Below are 20,533 nucleotides of genomic sequence, written 5' to 3' on the forward strand. Positions count from 1 at the left end.
TTGACCTCCTACATCTTTCTTTTATACATCTCCCACTCATTTGCATTATTTCCCAGCAAAAATCATCCAAATGCCTCTCTCTTCTCTTTCACTAATAATCTTACTTCTTCATCCCACCACTCACTACCTTTTCTAATCTGCCCCCCTCCCACGCTTCTCATGCCACAAGCATCTTTTGCACAAGCCATCACTGCTTCCCTAAATACATCCCACTCCTCCCCCACTCCCCTTACCTCCTTTGTTCTCACCATTTTCCATTTTGTACTCAGTCTCTCCTGGTACTTCCTCATACAAGTCTCCTTCCCAAGGTCACTTACTCTCACCACTCTCTTCACCTGAACATTCTCTCTTCTTTTCTGAAAACCTCTACAAATCTTCACCTTTGCCTCTACAAGATAATGATCAGACATCCCTCCAGTTGCACCTCTCAGCACATTAACATCCAAAAGTCTCTCTTTCGTGCACCTACCAATTAACACGTAATCCAATAACGCTGTCTGGCCATCTCTCCTACTTACATATGTATACTTATGTATATCTTGCTTTTTAAACCAGGTATTCCCAATCACCAGTCCTTTTTCAGCACATAAATCTACATATATATATCTTTCTTTCATACTATTCGCCATTTCCCGCATTAGCGAGGTAGTGTTAAGAACAGAGGATGAGGACTGGGCCTTTGAGGGAATATCCTCACCTGGCCCCCTTCTCTGTTCCTTCTTTTGGAAAATTTAAAAAAAAAAAATGAGAGGGGAGGATTTCCAGCCCCCTGCTCCCTTCCCTTTTAGTCGCCTTCTACGACACGCAGGGAATACGTGGGAAGTATTCTTTCTCCCCTATCCCCAGGACATATATATATATATATATATATATATATATATATATATATATATATATATATAGTGAAAAGCTTTTATCGAGGATGTAAGGCATGTGTGCGTGTAGGAAGAGAGGAAAGTGATTGGTTTTCAGTGAATGTAGGTTTGCGGCAGGGGTGTGTGATGTCTCCATGGTTCTTTAATTTGTTTATGGATGGGGTTGTTAGGGAGGTGAATGCAAGAGTTTTGGAAATAGGGGCAAGTATGAAGTCTGTTGTGGATGAGAGAGCTTGGGAAGTGAGTCAGTTGTTGTTTGCTGATGATACAGCGCTGGTGGCTGATTCATGTGAGAAACTGCAGAAGCTGGTGACTGACTTTGGTAAAGTGTGTGAAAGAAGAAAGTTAAGAGTAAATGTGAATAAGAGCAAGGTTATTAGGTACAGTAGGGTTGAGGGTCAAGTCAATTGGGAGGTAAGTTTTGAATGGAGAAAAACTGGAGGAAGTAAAGTGTTTTAAATATCTGGGAGTGGATCTGGCAGGAGATGGAACCATGGAAGTGGAAGTGAATCATAGGGTGGGGGAGGGGGTGAAAATCCTGGGAGCCTTGAAGAATGTGTGGAAGTCGAGAACATTATCTCGGAAAGCAAAAATGGGTATGTTTGAAGGAATAGTGGTTCCAACAATGTTGTATGGTTGCGAGGTGTGGGCTATGGATAGAGTTGTGTGCAAGAGGGTGGATGTGCTGGAAATGAGATGTTTGAGGACAATGTGTGGTGGGAGGTGGTTTGATTGAGTAAGTAATGTAAGGGTAAGAGAGATGTGTGGAAATAAAAAGAGCGTGGTTGAGAGAGCAGAAGAGGGTGTTTTGAAATGGTTCGGGCACATGAAGAGAATGAGTGAGGAAAGATTGACCAAGAGAATATATGTGTCGGAGGTGGAGGGAACGAGGAGAAGAGGGAGACCAAATTGGAGGTGGAAAGATGGAGTGAAAAAGATTTTGTGTGATCGGGGCCTGAACATGCAGGAGGGTGAAAGGAGGGCAAGGAATAGAGTAAATTGGATTGATGTGGTATACCGGGGTTGACGTGCTGTCAGTGGATTGAATCAGGGCATGTGAAGCGTCTCGGGTAAACCATGGAAAGTTGTGTGGGGCCTGGATGTGGAAAGGGAGCTGTGTTTTCGGGCATTATTGCATGACAGCTAGAGACTGAGTGTGAACGAATGGGGCCTTTGTTGTCTTTTCCTAGTGCTACCTCGCACACATGAGGGGGGAGGGGGATGGTATTCCATGTGTGGCGAGGTGGCGATGGGAATGAATAAGGGCAGACAGTGTGAATTGTGTGCATGGGTATATATGTATGGGTCTGTGTGTGTATATATATGTGTACATTGAGATGTATAGGTATGTATATTTGTGTGTGTGGACGTGTATGTATATACATTGTGTATGAGGGTGGGTTGGGCCATTTCTTTCATCTGTTTCCTTGCGCTACCTTGCAAACGCGGGAGACAGCGACAAAGCAAAATAAAAAAAAATATATATATATATATATATATATATATATATATATATATATATATATATATATATATATATATTCATTTATTTATTCATTCATTTTGCTTTGTCGCTGTCTCCCTTTGGATATCAATGTCCTCATATCTGTAAGTGATAAACATATTGAAAAACAGATCTGGAGCAATGATAAAACCTAAAATCAAAAACAGATTTAAATGAGGGTATCATGATTAATAAAAATCATTAGTCAAATCAAAGAAAAAGCAACTATAATTTCTATACCTTGCATGGGAAACTAAATAGTCTGAGAAGGCCTTGGTTATCTGTTGCTACAGCAACTACAGGCAACCTGTATGCTGTAGCGATGGCATTGATGTCTGTCAGGTCCATTTCTGGTGCCCACACACCTTCAACAACTGCATCCAGTGCACATGTCAGTGGGGATGTCCAGGCCAATTCACAGCTGGATGAGTCTGGGATTAACTGACGAGTACCATGTGGAGCCTCATAATAAAGCTGTTCCCCTGCTCCTGTGTTTGTAAATTAAAAGTTAGCTCATACAAAAAAAATTCAGAAAGACTGTGTTTGTTAACAAAATGGTATGTAAAATGTCTGCAATATATGGCCATAGGTGTAAAGAATGACACTTACAGGAGTCTCTAACCTGAATTGATTTGTATCAGTCGTGAATCTTCATGCCATGTGAGATGTGTAATCCAGGAGGAGGCACCACGACACACACCCACTCGACGTAGGCCTGACCCCTCCTTGCTAATGATGTCTCCATCTGTGTCCACTACATACAGATCTACCAGACTCTCATGAGACCCAACAGCAAGAAATCGACCATTGGGAGAAAATTTAACATCAGAGATTCCCTGAGATCTGTGATGTGCCCCACCATGTTTCTCAAGACTTGGGTATAGGTAGAGTGCAATACTCCCTGTAAGAAAGAGGCAAACACATCATAAACTGATGACAAGGACAAGTACACACTGCTAATCTTTTCACTGATTAATGACATTGTAACTATCCAAACACTTTCTTGACCACCTTATGATGAAACCACTGTGCCAAAAATTGTTACTATCTATCTATCTATCTATATCTCTGACACCTATTCAATTGGGGAATTTCCTCAAAGGGGTGGCCACAACAAAAGTCTAAATAACTGGTGAACTCCAGTGCCACTTCTTTACCTTTAGAACCTCACCCTGAATAGGCCACTGGCAGAGGGCAACTCTTGTGTAGTGTTTTCAGAGGTTCCTACCTAATGTTCCCACCAACTACTATTACTTAATGTGTCTACCTAGTGTTCCCACCAACTACTATTACTTAATGTGTCTACCTAATGTTCCAACCTACTACTTCTACCTAAATATCCTAGCTAATGTACAATTATCTTGTGTACATATCTTCCAAAGTGGTTTATCTACTTCCCTAAATGAATGAAACAGTGAAAATGTTTCCACCAGTAACTGAAATCTTACAGTAAGTTTACAACATATTTTTAAGTAAGTGTTTCCAGTATATTGATACTGTATAATCATTTCAATTTATTTAACCAGAAAAAAGAGAAAAGACAGATTTTCATACGTTGCATCAAAAGCAAAAGACAGACCATTATCTGCACAAGTAAGATTCTATGCAAAACTGAGGGTCAAGATGCTACCCACATAAGCACTGGGATATGTGAATAGTGGCTGAGGCACAATTTGCATAATCAGCTGCTGAGCAGAGGTACTGTGTATAACACAACTTGCATTGTCAGCCAGCTCAGGTGTGAGATTTGCCTAACATGCCAGAATTTGAAAAGGTTATGATATGAATGGTATCATCTTCAAAAAATGAAAATGGAAGAAAATTCGTATCTTCACAAGCATAATGTAATTATCCATAAACAAAAGATTATTAACAATAACAAGCACACAGTGACTCTTATATGCAAATATTCATAAAGGTATATGCACAATAGGAATTGACTGTCTATATCAAAACAAGTGTAAAAGCATTATGACCTCAGCACATTCTATACTTCCTAATACTTACACTTGGTAACTAATAACCTACATATACACAAGTAAACAGGTATGAATGTATATACAGTACAAATATAAAAAAACAGACAATCCCAACTCCTAGATGCAATAAGAATACTACCTCCAAACAAATCAATATGCAATATGCACAAAAAAGTACACATCTATCTATTTCTCTACATCTCTGATGCCCATTACCCCTGGGGATTCCCATCAAGGGGGTAGCCACAGCAAAACAGTCTCCACCTATCTCTATCCTTACATGCCTCCCTCACATACACTATTCCATGCATTCTTCCTCCATTTCTCTCCTTCCACTATTCTTCCATTCTACTTCCACATGTCACACGTGGTCTCCCATTCACACCAACCCCTTTAATGGTACTATAATACACTCTCCCTGTAAACTCTCCATCTCAAATTATTTCCACATGCTTCACCCACTCTACCACTCCATAATTCAATGCCTTTGCACTCCCTGCCATACTGCATCTCTCATACACCCCCTCATTTCTTCCTTCCTTCCATCTAGTTATATCATATGCATCTCTTAAATAGCTCACTTCCACAGCCTGGATTCCTGACCTCTGTGAGTCATTCTATGTCCATGTTTTGGATACATAGGTCAGGATTGGGAGTACTATGCTTTCCTTTAATCCTTTCCTTATTTCCATACTTACATCTATACCCTTAATTATTCTATAATGGGACCCACTGTCTCTTCGACCCGGTACTGCTCGCTTTCTTATCTCTCCTTCCATATCACCAAATTTGTCTCACCTCTTCTAGACTCTCTCCCCTCATATCCAGAACACAGTTTTATACACTTTTTTCTTTCAAACATCATTACTTTACTTTTACTTGCATTTACCTTCAGTCAACTATGCTTACACATATCATGAAACACACTTACAACCTTCTGCAACTCCTCTTCACTCTCAGGTAATATCACAGTTCCATCGGTAAACAGGCTTAACATTACCCACCATACGTCACCATCACACTCCATCTCTGCACCACCTTTCCCGAGTCTTGCATTCATCTCTCCTTCATCCCTACAGATACATTAAAATGCCTCAGTGACATGACACAGCCCTGCCTTACACCCACATGTATACTGAAACTTTTGCTCAACTCTCCATCCACTCTTACACATGCATTTGACCCTCAATAGAAGGAACTTCCATCTAAACTTTTGGTCTACCTCCTTTCATGCTCCTCCGTGCACTCTACACAGATGAGTGCAACAAAAAAAATCATAAAAATCAACAATGTTATACAGAAGTGAGGCACTGACTATGGATGGAGATGTGTGGACATGGGTGGAAATGTTGGCTATGAAATGTTTGAGAATAATATGTAGTGTATGGTGGTTTGATCAAATAAGTAATAAAAGGGTAAGAAGGAGTGTGGCTGAGAGAGCTGAAGAGGGTGTGCTAGAAAAGGCTTGACAAATGGCAAGAATGAGTGAATAGGGAACAATGAGAAGTGGTACTCCAATCTGGAGATTGAAGGATAGGATCAAGTAAAACAGACGTGGGTGATTAAGGCCTGAACATGCAGGAGGGTGAAAAGCTTGCATAGGATAGGGTGCACTGGGATGATGAGGGATACAGGAGTCACCATGCTATCAGTGGACTAAACCAGGCAAGTGAGGTGGCCTAGGTAATCCAGCAAAAGGTCTATGGGGCCTAGTAGTGGATAGGGAGGTGTGGTTTCAGTGCACTGAACACAACAGCAAGAGAAAGGTTGGGAGTGAATGCAGCTTTTCTTTTCCTGTTCCTGGTACTACCTCTCTAACACAGGAAATGATGATCAGGCATGAAAAAAGTGGTCAACATGTATTCTGGGCTAGGTAGAATTTGAGGTTCATTTTGCATTCTTTCTTTTTGTTTTCACAGCCTGAATTCTTAACCTTTGTGAGTTATTCCATGTCCATGCTTTGGCTGCATAGGTCAGGCTTGGGAGGACTATGTTGTCCCTTAATCCTCTCTTTACTTCAATACTTACACATGTACCATTCATTGTTCAATTGGGAGACCCAGTGACTCTTCTACTGTTCTGCTCTCTCCTTTATATACTTTTACTCTATTTCCTTTCAAACACCATTCCTTTACTTTTATTTGCATCTATCTTCAGTCACCTACACTTAAACATATCATAAAACACACTTACAACCTTCAGCAACACCTCTTCACTCATTTAACAAAACAATATCATCTGCAAACAGGCTTGCCACTAGCCACCATACTTCACATTCACACTCCATCTCTGCACCTCCTTTCACTAGTTCTGCTTTCATCTCTCTTACCAATCCACCCATATACATACAAGTTAAAAAGCCACACTGACATCACACAGCCGTACCTCAGAATCACATGCATATTGAAATGTTTGCACCATTCTCCGTCCACTGTTAAACATGCATTTGCTCCTCTATAGGAGGCTTTTACACCATCAAATAATTGTCCCCCTATCTCATATATCCTTAATACATCCCATAAAACATTCCACTTGACTGTGTTATGCACTTTCACCAGATGCATAAAAGCTGCATACAACTTCTTACCTTTCAGTAAATACTTTTCCATGGTCATTTTCACCACAAAAATCTGATGCACACATCCCCTGCCTTTCCTAAAAACCCCTTTTTCCTCACTTATTCTGCATTCAGTCACTTCTATCACCTTATCAATCAACATTCTTGTATACACTTTTCCTGGTATACTTAACAGACTTATTCCCCTATAACTACAACTTTTCCTTTGAATATAAGAATAATAGTAACTTTCATCCAATCCTCAGGCACAACCTTCTGTTTCCATGCTAAATTACATATCTGATGCATCCACTCTATCACACTTTTCCCTTCATACTTCAGCATTTCAGCCATAATCCCATCCACTCCAGGTGCCTTTACTATCTTCACCCTCAATATCACCCCTTTTGCATTACTTCATGCTATAGGCCCTTGCGCTTGTATCCTCTTCCTTCCCTTGTCCATAACCATGCATGTAACATTCGTCAGTTCTTAAAAGTAATCTTTCCATCTTCCTTTCAATTCTTCCTTTTGATTCAGCAACTCTCCTTCCTTACTTCTCATATTGTTTCTACTTTTACATCCACCTCCATCCTTTTCCACCTCTTCTAGCACAATTTCTTATTTTCCCTAAACTTTTCACTCAACTTTCTTCCAAAATCATCTACTCTTTCTTTGCTTTCATCTAAAAGATTTTTAATATTCTGCTTGCATATCTTATATTCTTACCTCCTCCTTTGTTGATCTTCCAATGGTAGATTACTTTTGAGCAATCTACCACATTCCTTTTTCTTCTCTTACACAGCATTTCTAACCTCTTCCATCCACCTTGCATTACCCTTTTTATTTCTGTCTCACAATCTTATAACCAACTTCTAATTCTACAACCTTTAAATAGCCTTTCTCTAAACAACTCATTCTCACATGTGTTCATTCCTATATTTACTGCACTTCCATCTAAACTTTTCATCACTCTCCTTTCATACTCCTCCCTGCAAACTATATATCTACACAGATATGTAGAAAAATAATCAAATTAGATAAAATCAACAATTTATGTGGATGCAAGATATGGGTGGAAACGTTCACAATAAAATGTTTGAGAGCAATATGTGGTCTGAAGTGCTTTGATCAAATAAGTAATAAAAGGATAAGAAAGAATGTGGTTGAGAGATCTGAAGGGGGTGTGCTGAAAATGGATGCATATATGGAGATAATGAGTGAGTAGGGAATGATGAGAAGAGGTAGACCAAATTGGAGATTGTAGGATGGAGTGAAAAAGATCTGGGTAATCAAGGCTTGAACATGAAGGAAGGTGAAAGCCAAGCATGAAACAAGAGTGAATTAGAATGATGCGGTATACAGGGGGTCAATGTAGTGTCAATGGACTGAACCAGGGTATGTGAAGTGGCCAGGGTAAACCACCAATAGGTCTATGGGGCCTGGTTGACATCAGTTTGCTTGAGAAAAACAGACAACAGGAGGCCTGATTGGCCCATGACTGGGTTGTCTGTTAAAGAATAAAAGAATAACAAGACAAAAAAATGCAATTCACCACAGCACTTTTTTAAGTTATAACTGAACCTCTGCTGCTGCACTTTAGCATTCTACTGTCACTTATACAGTTTATCTCTGGTATTTTTCTCAGAGCATACCTGAATTAATAAATTATCCGTCTAAACAACTTTTGAAGGTATTTCTAGTCTTAGCATTCACTGCATCTGATGGAAACTTATTTCAGCGTTCAACACATCTACAGGAAAAGAAGCTATTTAGCATGTCGGTACTACATCTTTTAGCTTTGAGTTTTATTCCATTTGTTCTGGTAACTGTATTTTCTAGTATCTTTAAAAGATGTTCATGATTCACGTCATCAAACTTGGATTAAGTCACCGTAAAGTCTGTTTTTTAAGGGAGAAGAGACCCAATCATTATAGCCTCTCTTCATATGCCAGATTTCTAAAGGATAGGATCAATTTTGTCAAGCATCTTTGATACTAGCTCTAATTTTCCTCGTCTTTTTAATAGTTTGTGGAACAAAACTGGGCAGGATATTCAAGGTGTGGTCTGACTAACACTTGTTCACCTTTTGTACTTGCTGCTTGACACTGTTTAGTATACTTCAGATTGTTGCTTATGACAGCTCCAAGGTCCTTTTCTTCATTTACTTTAGTTAGAAAGTTTCCATGTAGTTTGTGGTCATAATGTATATTCTTGTCTCCAAAGGGCATAACTTTACACTCATCTACCTAAAACTTCATTTCTCATCTGTCTAACCACTCTGCTAGTAAGTTAAGATCTCTTTGAATCATTTTGCAGCCCTACCTGATTACAGCTCTACCTCCTAGTTTAGTATCAACAGCAAATCTGGAGATCTAAGATATGAAACCAAGTTCTAGGTCATTAATGTATATTATGAAAAGAATTGGGCCTAGGACCAACCCCTGTGGCACACCACTTGTTACGTTTAGCCAGCCTCTGATCCATGTACTGAGTTCTTCAACAATTCCGTGTGCTTTGAGTTTATGTAAAAGTCTCTTGTGAGGTAATTCATCAAAAGCCTTTGGGAAATATAAATATGCTACATCAATTGGTACTTTTTCTTCCCAAGTCTGATAAATAACATTAAAAGATTCCAGTAAATTTGTCAGGCAGAATCTTCTATGACAGAATCCATGTTGTTTGTCCGATATAATTTTGTGATCTAGAAACATGAAAATTTTATCTCCTATCAATTTCAAAGCTAATTGGGCGGTAGTTCAAGGCACACTTTTTGTCTCCTTTTTTATATACAGGAGTAACATTTGCTAGTTTCAAGTCAGTAAGCACCTGACCATCCGATAGAGATCTGTAGAATATTTCTGTTCTGGGGTATATTAGTGGCCTCCTAAACTCCTTTAAAAACCTTGGAGCTAAGTTATCTGGGCCATTAGATTTGTCAGGATTCAACTGTTACTGGTATCTAATGACTTTAGAACTCTTTATTTCTCTAACCTTCAACTCCTCTTCATCAGATCCTTGAGACATTTTCATTGATTGTGGTATTTGAGATGTTTCTTCAATTGTGAATACAGAGTTAAAAAATAATCTAGTATGGTAGCCATTTCATAGTGTGCCATACTCATTCTGTAATGGTCCAATTCCTTCTTTTACTGTCTGCCTTTGTCTTATACATCTGAAGAAATCCTAGAATTATTCTTAAATTTCAAAGAAATTCTTTTTCTTCGTTGTGTTCACTCTGCCTTATGACCTTTGGATTTTGGTGTATGTGGATGGGTTGGGCCATTCTTTTGTCTGTTTCCTTATGCTACCTCGCTTATGCAGGAGACAGCGACAAAGTAAAATATAAATGAATGAATAAATAAATAAATAATAATCCTGGTGATTTCCATTGGTTTGATTTGAATTTGTAATACGTTTTCTTCTTTTGGCAAATTAGTTCTATTCTCCTATTCATCCATGATGGTTTTGAAATACTGCAAGTTCTCTTCATAATTTGTGGAATATGTTTATTTTCAGTCTTGAGTAGTATGTTTTCAGAATTACTCCACATTTCCTCAACTGTGTCAATGTCTAGAAGTTTTGTCCAATTGGTACTGTGAATTTCATGTTTAAGGTTTTCAAAATTTGCTCACCTGTAATCTGGGATCAAGAGTCTACTGTCATTCATTTCATAATATAAATTCATCTCCATTCAAATTGTGATTGCTATTTGACAAACTCTCACCTACAATGCAAGAGCTGATTAAGTTTGTCACTGGTGAGGACAAGATCAAGAACGTTTTTACATCTAGTTGATTTTCAAATTGACTGTTCTAGAAAAGCATCTTCAATCAGTTTCGTTAGTCTCATTCTGCCCGTCACCTGTTAATGTGTTTCAGTTTATGTTTGGACTGTTGAAGTCTCCTACTATCATAACCTTTTACCATTTTCTATAGTTTTCATTTCATCATATAGCATCTTATCATCATCTTTTTGCTTACGAGGTCTGTAACTAACACCAAGGCGTAGTTCACTTTTGAACCTGTAGGTAATGTCAATATAAAGAGAGTTGTAAACGTCTGTGTGTCTACTTTGCTCATCTTAATAGCACTTAGACTTATCAACAAAGATCAGAACTCCACTACCTGCCATGTATGTGATCTTTCATAAATAGTTTGTATCTAGGTTGCTGACTAGGCAATTAAGTACTGACTCTCAGAGTTTACCCATATTTCTGAGTTTGTAATAATGTTTGATTTTTCAGCAACTGCAAAGGATATAAGTTCATCATGTTTCGTAATGATGCTCTGGGTATATTCATATATTAAACTTAGTTTCCTTGGAGTTCATTTTTGGACTGAGCTTGCCTTTTTTACTGTCAGTATCCATGTTTGTATTATCACTGTTAATGTCTCCATGTGCAGCAGCAGGAGAGAGACAGTTCTCCATCTGTTTTGGGTTCACCACCTAACTCTGACTCTCCCTGCACTGGACCTTGTCAGCCTTGTTCCTAAAAATCACCTGAGAGTTGGCCTGTAGCTGTGCTAACCTGTTACTTATACAGCAAGAATTGTCCCCAAGTGGCCCTACTTGATCTTTCTTTGTTGATTCCTCTGCCAGTGAGGTTATCGCTACTCCCTAAGGATGCCTGCCACCAAGGTCCATCCATTCTCTATTGCTACCTTTATAGTGGTCAAACCAGATGCCTTGTCCCTCAGATCCCTTTTCACACACAGATTTCCCCTTCATGCCTTCAAACCTCTCAATCTCTTTTCCTAAACAACTTAACCAGCTACACTCATTCCTAGTGCTACCCCGTCCCATAGGAAACAGCATCGCTACCCCCTGCTTCAGCAAGGAAGCACCAGAAAAAGACAAAAAAGAAAAAGGGCCACATTTGTTCACACTCAGTCTACAGCTGTCATGTGTAATGCACTGAAACCACAGCGCCCTATCCACATCCAGGCCCCACAGACTTTTTCATGGTTTATGCCAGACATTTCCCATGCCCTGGTTCAGTACACTGACAGCACATTGACCACGGGATACCACATCGTCCCAATTCACTCTATTCCTTGCGTGCCTCTCACCCTCCTGTATGTTCACACCCCAATCGCTCAAAATCATTTTCACACCATCCTTCCACCTCCAATTTGGTCTCCTGCTTGTCCTTGTTTCTGCCACCTCTGACACATATCTCCTCTTTGTCAATCATTCTTCACTCATTCTCTCCATATGTCCAAACCATTTCAACACACCCTCTTCTGCTTACTCAACCACAATCGTTTTATCACCACACATCTCTCTTGCCCTTTCATAACTTACTTGATCAAACCACCTCACACCAAATATTGTCTTAATTCATTCCTAACATGCGCAACCCTCCTATGTACAGCCCTACCTATAGCCCATGCCTCGCAATCATACAATATTGTTGGCACTACTATTCCTTCAAACATACCCATTTTTGCTCCCTGAGACAACATTCGCTTCTTTCACAAATTATTCATTGCTCCCAGAACCTTAGCCCCTTCCCCAACCCTATGACTCACTTCCACTTCCATGCTTTCATTTGCTGCCAAGTCCACTCCCAAATATCTAAAACACTTCACTTTCTCCAATTTTTCTCCATTCAAACTTACATCCCAATTAACTTGTTCTTCAACCCCACTGAAGCTAATAACCTTGCTTTCATTCACATTTACTCTCAACTTCCTCCTTTCACACACTTTTCTAAACTCAGTCACCAACTTCTGCAGTTTCTCACTCGAATCAGTCACCAGTGCTGTATTATCAGCAAACAACAACTGACTCATTTCCTAGGTCCTCTCATCCCCAACAGACTGCATTCTCACCATTTTCTCCAATACTCTTGCATTTACCTTCCTAATCACCCCATCCATAAACAAATTAAACAACCATGGTGACATCAAACATCCCAGCAGCAGACTAACCTTCACTGGGAATCAATCACTCTCCTCTCTTCCTAATTGTATACATGCCTTATAACCTTGATAAAAACTTCTCACTGCCTTTAGCAGCTTACCTCCCACACCATATATTCTTATGATCTTCCTCAAAGCATCCTATCAATCCTTTCATATGCATTCTCCAGATCCATAAATGCCATATACAAATCCATCGATTTTCTAACTGTTTATCACACACATTCTTCAAACCTGATCCACACATCCTCTACCATTTCTGAAACCACACTGCTCCTCCCCAATCTGATGCTCTGTATAAGCCTTCACCCTTTCAATCAATACCCTTCCATACAATTTTCCAAGTATACTCAACAACTCAACAAACTTATGCCTCTGTAGTTTGAACATTCACTACACATGCACTACACAAGCATTCCACCAAACCTTGGATACTTCACCCTGATCCATACATAAAGTGAATATCCTTAGGAACAAATCAACGATACAGTCATCCCCTTCCTTGATAAATTCAACTGCAATACCATCCACTTCCACTGCCAGATATCATCTTCTGCAAAGATTTCACCACCTCTTGTCTCTTTACCAAACCATCCCCCCTGACTCTCACTTCCCACACCATCCAACCAAAACACCCTACATCTGCCATTCTATCATCAAACACATTCAACAATCCTTGAAAATACTCACTCCATCTCCACCTCACTCCATCACTGTCTGTTATCACTTCCCCACTTGCCTCCTTAACCAATGTTCCCTTTTGTTCTCTTGTCTTTTGACCATTATTTATCTCCTTCCAAAACATCTTTTCATTCTCCCTAAAGTTTAATGATATTCTCTAACTTCACTTCACATATACATACATATGTACATATATACATACACATAATTCTACTTTTTATCTATTCATTATACTTGACCATTGTCTCCCGCGTTAGCGAAGCGGTGCAAGGAAACAGATGAAATGGCCCAACCCACCTACATACACATGTATGCCCACACATGCACATATACATACATATACAGTTCAATGTATACATACATATACAGACACAGACATATAGATATATACACATGTACATATCCATACTTGCTGCCTTCATCCATTCCCATCACCACCCTGCCACACATGAAATAGCACCAACACCCCCAGCAAGGCAGTGCCAGGAACAGACAAAGAACGGCCACATTCATTCACATTCAGTCTCTAACTGTCATGTGTAATGCACCAAAACCACAGCTCCCTTTCCACAACCAGGCCCCACAGACCTTTCCATGGTTTGCCCCAGAGGCTTCACATGCCCTGCTTCAATCCACTGACAGCATGTCGACCCCAATATACCACATCATTCCAATTCACTCTATCCCCTGCACACCTTTCACCCTCCTGTATGTTCAGGCCCTGATCCCTCAAAATCTTTTTCACTCCACCCTTCCACTTCTAATTTGGTCTCCTGCTTCTCCTTCTTCCCTCCACCAAACATACACATGCATATACATATATGCACGGGTATATTCAAACTTGCTCGCCTTCATCTCTTTCCAACGCCACCTCATTCACAGGAAACAGCACAAATGTGTGATGGAAAAGAAAAGTGATAACATATACATTCTCTTTTCCTCCTCCATCCAATCACTGCCCCCTGTGTCAGTAGGTAGTGCCAGGAAACACACAAAGAAAGGCGACATCCGCTCACACTCATTTTCTAGCTATCATGTTTAATGCATAGAAACCACAGCTCCCTATCCACATCCAGGTCCCACAGACCTTACCATGATTTAACCCTAATATTTGACATGCCCTGGCTCAGTCCATTGAGGGCATGTAGACCCTAATATACCATACTGTTCCAATTCACTCTATTCTGTGCATGCCTTTCCCCCCTCCTGCATGTTCAGGCTCTGATTGCTTAAAATCTTTTTCACACCATCCTTCTACCTCCAATTTGGTCTCCCACTTCTCTTGTTCTCTCCACTTCTGACACATATATCCTCTTTGTCAACCTTTACTCACTCATTCTTTACATAAGTCCAAACCATTTCAACGTACCCTCTTCTATTCTCTGAACCACACTCTTTTTATTACCACACATCTCTCTTATCCTTTGATTACTTATTCACTCAAACCACCTCACACCACATATTGTCATCATGCATTTGATTTCTAACATATCCACCCTCCTCTGCACAACCCTATCTACAGCCCATGCCTCGCAGTTACATAATATCGTTGGAACTACTATTCCTTTAAACATACCCATTTTTTGGCCCCCAATATAACATTCTCACTTTCCACAAATCGTTTATTGCTCCCAGAACCTTTGCCCCCTCCCCTACCCTATGACTCGCTTCCACTTCCATGTTTCCATTCGCTGCCAAGTCTACTCCCAGATATCCAAAACTCTTCATATCCTCCAATTTTTTCCATTCAAACTTACATCCCAATTAACTTGTCCCTCAACCCTGCTATATCTAATAACCTTGCTCTTATTCACATCTACTCTCACTTTTCTCCTTTCACACTATTTTCTAAACTCAGTCACCAGCTTCTGCAGTTTCTCACTCAAATCAGCCACCAGTGTTATCATTGGTGAGCAACAGCTGAGTCACTTCCCAGGCCCCCTCATCCCCAACAGAATGCATACTCAACCTTCACTCCAAAACTCTTGCATTTACCCCTCTCATCACTCTTTCCATAAACAAATCAAACAACCATGGTGACATCACACAGCTCTGCCACAGACTGGCCACTGGAAACCACTCACTTTCCTTGTTTCCTACTTGTACACATGCATTACCCTTGATAAGCTTCTAGCAGCTTACCTCCCACACCATATATTCTTAAGATCTTCCACAGGGCATCTCTATCAACCCTACAGTATGACTTCTCCAGATCCACAAATGCCACTTACAAATCTTGGATGTTCTGGCTCTGAGTGAAATGAAACTCAAGGGTAAAGGGGAAGAACAGAAAGCAGGAGTGATGGGAGTGTGTGACAGAGTGTAAGAAAGTAAATTTTAGATTGATGAGGGCAAAACTGAAAGTGGATAGTGAAAGGTGGTAGGGTCACTGGTCAACAAAATTCTAACTTTTTTTGTCCAACAAACTAAAATAGGTGGACCTTGTACTACTTTTTATGCTGAATTCGAATCTGTTTTTAGAATATTCTAAACAGGCATTGTTTTTAAGCAATAGAGCAATCAAATCCTAAAACAAGAGTACATTACTCATTCATAAATAAGTCTGGTATTACACATAAAAACCTACCTCTAAAATGGAGAAGTGTAAAAGTTTTGGCCTCAAGAACATCCCTCCTTAGTGTCAAGCAGTAATCTGCCAACATAGAGGGGATCCACTTTCTTTGGTACTGCTTTTCTATGTGCAAAATGTCCTAGTGAAATCTTTTGCCATGCTCATCACTGACTGCCCCAAGATTCTCTGGGAAAAGTCTAAGCACAAGGGCAAAAAGTGAATTTTCAGACTAATATTGCACCCCAGAGCTTTATATGAATTCAACAGATCTCTTACAACATCACAGAAATTTTCTCATCTGTGAGTCCCCAAAAATCTTTGCAAGCTTTCTTAAATGACAGCCATGCAGTTTTTTCAACTTCATTTAGCTCTTCATCAAACTTTTCATCTCGAAGCAGGTCCCTGATCTGTGGTCCAACAGATTTTTGCATCACTGATTCTGGGGTTTTTTTCCTCAAATATGTGGATCCATGGCCAGTTTTATCCATACCTTTAACGAAGTTCTTCATCAACCCAAGCTTAATGTGCAAAGGAAGCAGAAAAATTTTCTCAGGATCAACAAGAGGAAGATTGATGACATTCTTCTTCCATGGAGTCATTGATGCTCATTTTGGCAACACTTTCTTTACATAATGATTTTTTCTTGTCCCAGTTATCCCACTGACAGAGGAAACAAAAGAACTCCGTGTAACCAAGTTGCATTCCGAACAAAAGTGCCAAAACCTTTAGGTCACCACACTTGATTTTTTTCCAAATGAAGCTTAATGTTAACAAATGCTTCTTCATGTTAGCTGCGTGAGCCAAAGGAACAGAGGGAAACTTATTTCCATTGACGAGTAGAACCCCCTTCAAGCTTACTTTTGATGAGTCAATAAATAAGTGCCACTCACCTGTGTTATACTCATGGTCAAGTGCCTCCATAACAGAATGTACATCATTGCAGAACACCAGACCATCTTCAAGAGGGGAAAAATCTTTGAGAACAACATGCAATTACAAAAAAAAACAAACTTTAGTTCCATTCTGAAAAGATTCCAGCCAATCAACCTGGACCCCAAAAGTTTGGCTTGCTCCTAAGAAAAATTTAAATCATGGACAAGATCAACAGGATCTCCTTGACTCAGCAAATGTGGTTCAGTTGAAGTACAGCTTGCTTCAAATGTTGGATCCATATTGTCCTCTACTTGGTCTACTTTCTCATCACCAGATTCAACATCACTCAGTGTCATGTTTCTTGGAGGATCTGGCACAGGTAATTCCTGACTATGAGGTAGTGTCACAGCAGAAGGTGATTTAGGATATTTAACTGTATGCTTGGATTCTGATGTTATACCATTTACATTTGTCAGGCAGAATCGCAATCCGAAATGTGATCTTTGGGTTCTCTCCAAACCATTGGAATGGCAAAAGGCATATGGTGTGAGCCTTTTGCCCATGCTATGGGAAGCCTGACATGTGACACAACAAATATGGGGGGCCCAATAATCCTGGCCATCCACTTTACAACCAAAGTAATGCTCATAGCATTTTTTAATGAGCGGTGTGTAAGAGCGTTTCTGCAATATGAATGTAAATTCACCGCAGATGCAGCAAAAAGAATTTGAACAATTTACACAATTTCTTGGCATTATAATGGTTGATGGGGTATCAGCACAACACTTGAATACACAAAAGCACAATCTGTCATCAGAGTGGTAAAGACTGTTTACACAGTGAGTTCTGGCCTGCAACTGACAGAGAACTGCTACTCAGAAGTGGGCACTATTTGAATATCCCACCATTTCCAGTTGTGTTTCTGCAGGCCCCTGGTGACTCATTTATCTAGGTTTGTGCTTTAAAAAAAATCTATTGCACTTCACAAATAATGAAAATAGCTGTGTTGGTTAAACTTTTTGTTTCAAATTCTCTGTAGAGCACTGGTACATATACACTGTACATAATGATATGCAAGTATGCTGGAACAAAAAACTATGGGTGATAGAGAAATTCTGAAAACATATTTCGATTCAGCATGCAGAACTACATATGAAACAGATATTTTTTTTCCATATGACGAAATCTTGGTTGACCAGTCATTGGTGCTTATGTACCTGACCATGAGAAGAAAGATCATGAGAGGCGAGTATTTTGGGAGCACCTGGGTGATTGTATCAGTAGTTTTGGTAAATGAGACCAGGTATCAGTGATGGGTGATGTAAATGTGATGGTAAGCAATGAGGCAGTTGAGCATATAATCGGTTCAAATGGGGTATTCAGTATTATGAATGGAAATGAAGAACTTGTGAAATTGAGCGCTGAAAAAAGTATTGATTGGGAATAACTGGTCTAAGAAGAGAGATTTACACAAGTATGTGAATATGAGTAAGAGAGATGGTCAAAGGGCATTATCTGATTGCATATTAATTGACAGGCATGTATAAGAGAGACTTTTGGATGTAAATGTGCTAAGAGGGGCAGATGGTGGGATGTCTGATCGCAATCTTGTCGAGGTGAAGGTCAAGATTTGTAGAGGTTTTTGAGAAAGAGGAAACAATGTCAGGGACAAGACAGTGTAGTGAGAGTAGGTGAGCTTGGAAAGGAGACATGTGTGAAGAAATATAAGGAGTGATCGAGTGTAGAATGGCAGAGTGAGGGCAGTTGAAGTGAGAGGAATGGATGAGAAATGAGAGGTATTTAGGGAAGCAATGATAACATATACAAGAGATGCATATAGCATGTGTAAGGTGGGAAGTGGGCAAATTAGAAAGGGTAGTGAGTGGAGGGATGAAGAAGTATGTGGGAAGTGGGCAGATTACAAAGGGTAGTGAGAAGAGGGATGAAGAAGTAAAGTTGCTAATGAAAGAGAAAAGAGAGGCATTTGGGCAGTACTTATAGGGAAGGAGTGCAAATGATTGGGAGATGTATAAGAGAAAGTGGCAGGAGGTCAAAAGGACAGTGCAGTGGTTGAAAAAGAGGGCAATGAAAGTTGGGGTGATAGAGCATCATAAAACTTTAGGGAGGATAATAAGATGCTTTGGAAGGAGGTGAATAATGTGTGAAAGGCATGAGAACAAATGGGAATATTGGTGAAGGGGGTAAGGGGGAAAGTGATAATAGATAGTGATGAGGTGAGTAGATGGAGTGAGTATTTTGAGGGGTTGTTAAATGTGCTTGATAACAGAGTAACATAAGTACAGAGTTTTGCTCAAGGTGGTATGTGAAGTAAGAGAGGCATGGAGAGTGGTTTTGTGAAGAGAGAAGAGATGGTGAAAGCCTTGTAAAATATAAAATGCTGCAAGGTGGTGGGAGTGGATGGTTTTATTGTTGAGTTTATTGAGAAAAGAGATGACTGTGTTGTTGATTGGTTGGTAACGGTATCCAGTGTATGAATGGATCATGGTAAAGTGCCCTCTCAATCAATACCCTCCCATATAATGTATCAGGTATACTCAACAAAACTTATACCCCAGTAGCTTGAACACTAACCTTTATCCCCTTTGCTTTTATACAGTAGTACTATACATGAATTCTGCTGATCTTCAGGCACTTCACCATGATCCATACATAAAATGAATATCCTTACCAACCAATCAACAACACAGTCACTCTTCTTTCTTCATAAAATCAATTGCAACACCATCGACTCCTGTTGCCTTGCTACATCTCATCTTATGCAAGGCTTTCACCACTTTTTTTCTCATCAAAACACTCCTCACGATTCTCTTGCTTTGCATGCAACCCCAACCAAAACACCCTACATCTGCCAATCTATCATCAGACACATTTAACAATACTTCAAAATACTCAATCTCCTCACTCTATCCCTACTAGTTACAACTTTCCCTTTGCTCCCCTCACTGATGTTCCCATCTCCTCTTCTCTTTCACCCATTATAATTTACCTCTCTCCAAACATCTTTTTATTCTTCCTAAAGTTTAATGATACTCTCTCACCCCAACTCTACTTTGCCCTTTTTTCAACCCCTGCACCTTCCTCTTGGCCTCCTGGTGCTTTCACTCATACATCTCCCAATCATTTGCACTCATTCCCTGTAAGTACTGCCCAAACACATCTGTTCTCTTTTTCTAGCAGCTTTATTTCTTCATCCCACCACTAATTACCCTTTATAATCTGCTCATCTCCCACCTTTCTCATACCACATGCATTTCTTGCACATGCAATCACTGTTTCCCTAAATACCTCCATTCCTCAATTTCTCTCCTTGCTTTATTAGCTCTCACTTTTGCTATTCTACACTCAATCTCTGCTGGTATTTCTTCACACAAATCTACTTTCCAAGCTTATTTACTCTGCACTCTCTTCTCCTTGATACTGTTTCCCCTTTTTTGTAAACTTCTACAAATCTTCACCCTCGCCTCCACAAGGTAGGTGATCAGACAACCTAAAAGCTGCCCCTCTCAGCACATTAACATCCAAAAGTCTCTCTTTTACACATCTA

General features: G+C 39.8%; 1 protein-coding gene across 1 annotated transcript in view; it reads right to left on the bottom strand.

The window, feature by feature from the left end:
* Positions 1–20,533, bottom strand: part of LOC139757912 (echinoderm microtubule-associated protein-like 6) — a gene marked incomplete at its 5' end in the record, with an annotated part of 241,329 nt that overhangs the window by 104,867 nt on the left and 115,929 nt on the right. Inside the window, 2 exon segments of the mRNA XM_071678858.1 lie at positions 2,620–2,867; positions 3,002–3,280. Of these exon segments, the coding sequence (XP_071534959.1) occupies positions 2,620–2,867; positions 3,002–3,280 (527 nt within the window).

The sequence above is a fragment of the Panulirus ornatus genome, chromosome 28 (genome assembly GCF_036320965.1).
Source record: "Panulirus ornatus isolate Po-2019 chromosome 28, ASM3632096v1, whole genome shotgun sequence".
Classification (NCBI taxonomy): Eukaryota; Metazoa; Arthropoda; class Malacostraca; order Decapoda; family Palinuridae; genus Panulirus; species Panulirus ornatus.